Below are 3,143 nucleotides of genomic sequence, written 5' to 3' on the forward strand. Positions count from 1 at the left end.
GAGGCGGCTAGTGAAAGAGATGTGCCCCTCCCTCCGTGATCTGGTCTATAAAAATGGAGAGAATTTCACTTCCCGACCTCTGCATCAACTAGGGATGCATAAAACCATTTTAGTATGAGTATCAAGATAAACATGATCCTTAGAATTTTTTAAATGAGTATCAAGATTTTTTTGATGAGTGGTTTCACCACACGTCAAACTTGATCCTCAATAAACAGGTGAAAACTCCGTGTACATCACCTGTCAATTATAGGAATTGAACTCGGGTTGTTGGGCTGCACAACCGCATGCCCAACCTCTGAGCCAAGGCTCTCTTTACACTCGCCAACTTAGATACCTAGATCAAGCTCTAATATATAACTCGTATCTCAAATTTGTAATGATACAATCATTTAATATATATAATTCGTGTTGTATTGGTCAGATTGTAGATCTAAGGGTATGCATGGACGTAATAAATTAGAAAATACATGTAGCAAATTGGTGTTTTTATTTAACACAACACATCGCAGATGCCCATATACACACTCCTATCGAGAAGGATAAAAAAGAAACAAAGTGTACAACAGTCCACTTTTCCCTACCCTACCCGCCACCATGAGCCAAGCGACTAGGGAGGCTAACTTCTTTCACCGATATCAACCGGCAAGGGTGCTGGCCCTCTCTCCCTCCGGTTGCTGCTCCTACGGCAGGAGGGAGAGGGGCGCCATTCCTCCAAGTTGTAGTTAGGGTTTGGATTTAGATTTGCAGGTCGTGGCGCATCATTGGAATGGTGGGAGTGGCGTCCGAACGAATAAATTTGCCTCAACTTCACTCCCGCATCAGCGGTGCCCTTCATGGCGGCATCTTGGAGTTTATGGTATCGCATGTTTGCCGATCCTTCATATCGACATCGTTAGGGTTGATGGATGATGTTGGCGAGGCGGCGACGACGACTTCATCAGGTGTGTCTCTCCTTTTGCTCTGTTCCCGTTGCTACGGCGTTGTCTCTAACGTCATGATGGAGCAAGGAGGTTATGTCGTCCAGGAGTACGCACAGACGGTTATCTACGCAAGTGTCAGCTGTAAAAATGGTGCATCTTGTGCTGGCTTTGTGGTTGATGGCTAACAGTTTTGGTTTCCTCCTTCGACTTTGTCGTCGTGGGGGGTATTAAATATGAAGTTCGATGGTTTGTCCGGGGTCATGTTGTCCCAGTCTGATTCTTTCAATGAGAATGATTTTGATTCTGGTAAAATATTTTGGAGTGTCGTAAAGCTGTAAATCAGCAATGCAGCCGCGTCGAGCTTGGATGAAGAGGTGATCTACCTTCTTTCCCTTTGATCGCCGTTTCGATGGTGTCGAAGAAAAGGGATAAGCAATGGGATTTTGTATAGGATTTTATGTCTTTTCAGTCATGTAAGATCGCTGTTTACATACCTTATAATTTGATTTCATTCTATAGATGTGATATGTATTATCATGAAAAAGAAATCATCTGAGTTGCGCTCAATACGTGGTAAAATTGTGTTATCTTTTTTAATTTGATAAGTGTCGAATTAATTGGTAGCTAAAAAATATTATTGATACGTATTCATATTGAGATAATAATGGAATGTAAATTACATTGACCGGGAAGAAAATTCATCCATACCCCCATTACAATGCGCGGCCCACGGTCAATTTTCTATTAATATCGAAACCGAGACTTGTCTGCCGATCGCTTGCTTGATAAACACTTCATTACGTGGAAGCTAACGCCTCATTAGTGCCTCTTCAACTTTAATTTTCTTGCCTTGTTCGCCAAAGCAAGAGGCGAATCAGCAAGGGGATAGACTCCAGGGAATTCCTCCACCACACCGGTTTTTTCCATGGATCATTCCAGCTGAGAATTGAGGGAAGAAAATCGCATCCCGGGCAGCGCGCGAGTGTGATGCGAGCGGCCTTCCCGACGGCGCGGCGGCGATGGATTTACCGTGGCTGGACCTCCCCTTCACCTTCCTCACTCTGCTCCTGGCCACCCGCCTGGCGTACGACTACTACGGCGCCGTCGCCGCCACCTTCGCCGGCAGCTTCGCCCTCCAGATCTTCCTCTTCTACTGCTTCGCGCGCTGGTACCGCCACACCATGGGCGCCCGCGCCGAGCTGCTCCCCACCACGTCACAGCAGCACGACGAGGGATCCCCGCCCGTCCTGACCCCGCTGCTGGAGACGTCGAGCGGGGCTGGCGCAGCCGCGGCCGCGGGGGCCTTGCTGGCCAACCGGTGCCTCGCCTTCGTGTTCATGGTGTTCGTCCCGCTCATCATCGTCGTCTTCGAGCGGAGCCAGGCGGACGTCGTCGCCTACGCGCTCTGCCTCGCCAACATAATCGTCATGGTCGTCTGGCTCTCGCCGGAGACGCCCGGCTCGATGTCGGCCACCAAGTCGTTCCTGGGGCTCAGCGACGACGAGGACGAGGAGAGCGGCTGCGGCGCCGCCGGCGCCGAGGACAAGTGCTGCGTCTGCCTCGCCGGCATGCGGGAGGAGCAGGATCTCCGGGACCTGCCGCGGTGCGGGCACCGGTTCCATGAGAAGTGCATCGGCAAGTGGCTCAAGACCGGGCACCCGACATGCCCAGTGTGCCGGGCGTTGGTCTTGCCACCGCCGGCCGTGCACGCGGACCAGCTCGACGACTCTGTTATCCCCGTCTAGCTCTGTTTCTCTCCTGCATCCAGCCTAACGATCATTCGTAGAGAAAATCAGACGCTCGAAATGGTGAATTGTTGGGTAGTTTTCTTCTTGATAATGTGTAGTTCTCTGAACAAATGTTCAACTGTAGACTGTAAAAAACGACTGTACATTTTTCTTTTACTCTGAAGAAGAAGGGTGAGATGACGGAGTCTTGCATGTTTTGTGAAAAGTGGAATGATTTACTGTAACATTTATGTTCAAACTCTGGTCAAGGTTAAGTCTTCTTTTTGAAATGGCAGTTATCCTGAATTCATTAAAAAAATATTCAGTTCATTAAAAAACCAAGCAAAAATCAGATCGTCCAATTAATTATGGAAAACCGGATGAAAACCGTTACAATCGTTGAACGACACACATAAAAAGCCCACACACACCACTCTACAGAGGGTCTCGGCAAGACAGTACACATCCGTCATCGTCATCACCCCTCCTCTAG

The 3,143-nt window shown here is 48.7% G+C and overlaps 1 protein-coding gene across 1 annotated transcript; it reads left to right on the forward strand.

Annotated features, from left to right (window-relative positions):
- The first annotated feature begins 1,576 nt into the window (after positions 1 to 1,576).
- On the forward strand, positions 1,577 to 2,876 carry LOC123409068 (E3 ubiquitin-protein ligase Os06g0535400-like). The gene has a single exon (XM_045102056.1). The coding sequence runs from the start codon at positions 1,943 to 1,945 to the stop codon at positions 2,666 to 2,668; it is 726 nt and encodes a 241-aa protein (XP_044957991.1). The 5' UTR covers positions 1,577 to 1,942; the 3' UTR covers positions 2,669 to 2,876.
- Positions 2,877 to 3,143: the final 267 nt, after the last annotated feature.

This window comes from Hordeum vulgare, chromosome 7H (genome assembly GCF_904849725.1).
Source record: "Hordeum vulgare subsp. vulgare chromosome 7H, MorexV3_pseudomolecules_assembly, whole genome shotgun sequence".
Classification (NCBI taxonomy): Eukaryota; Viridiplantae; Streptophyta; class Magnoliopsida; order Poales; family Poaceae; genus Hordeum; species Hordeum vulgare.

What these genes read in the sequence shown, in the direction of transcription:
- LOC123409068 (XM_045102056.1), top strand. Translation starts at nt 1,943, where the DNA reads ATGGATTTACCGTGGCTGGACCTCCCCTTCACCTTCCTCACTCTGCTC.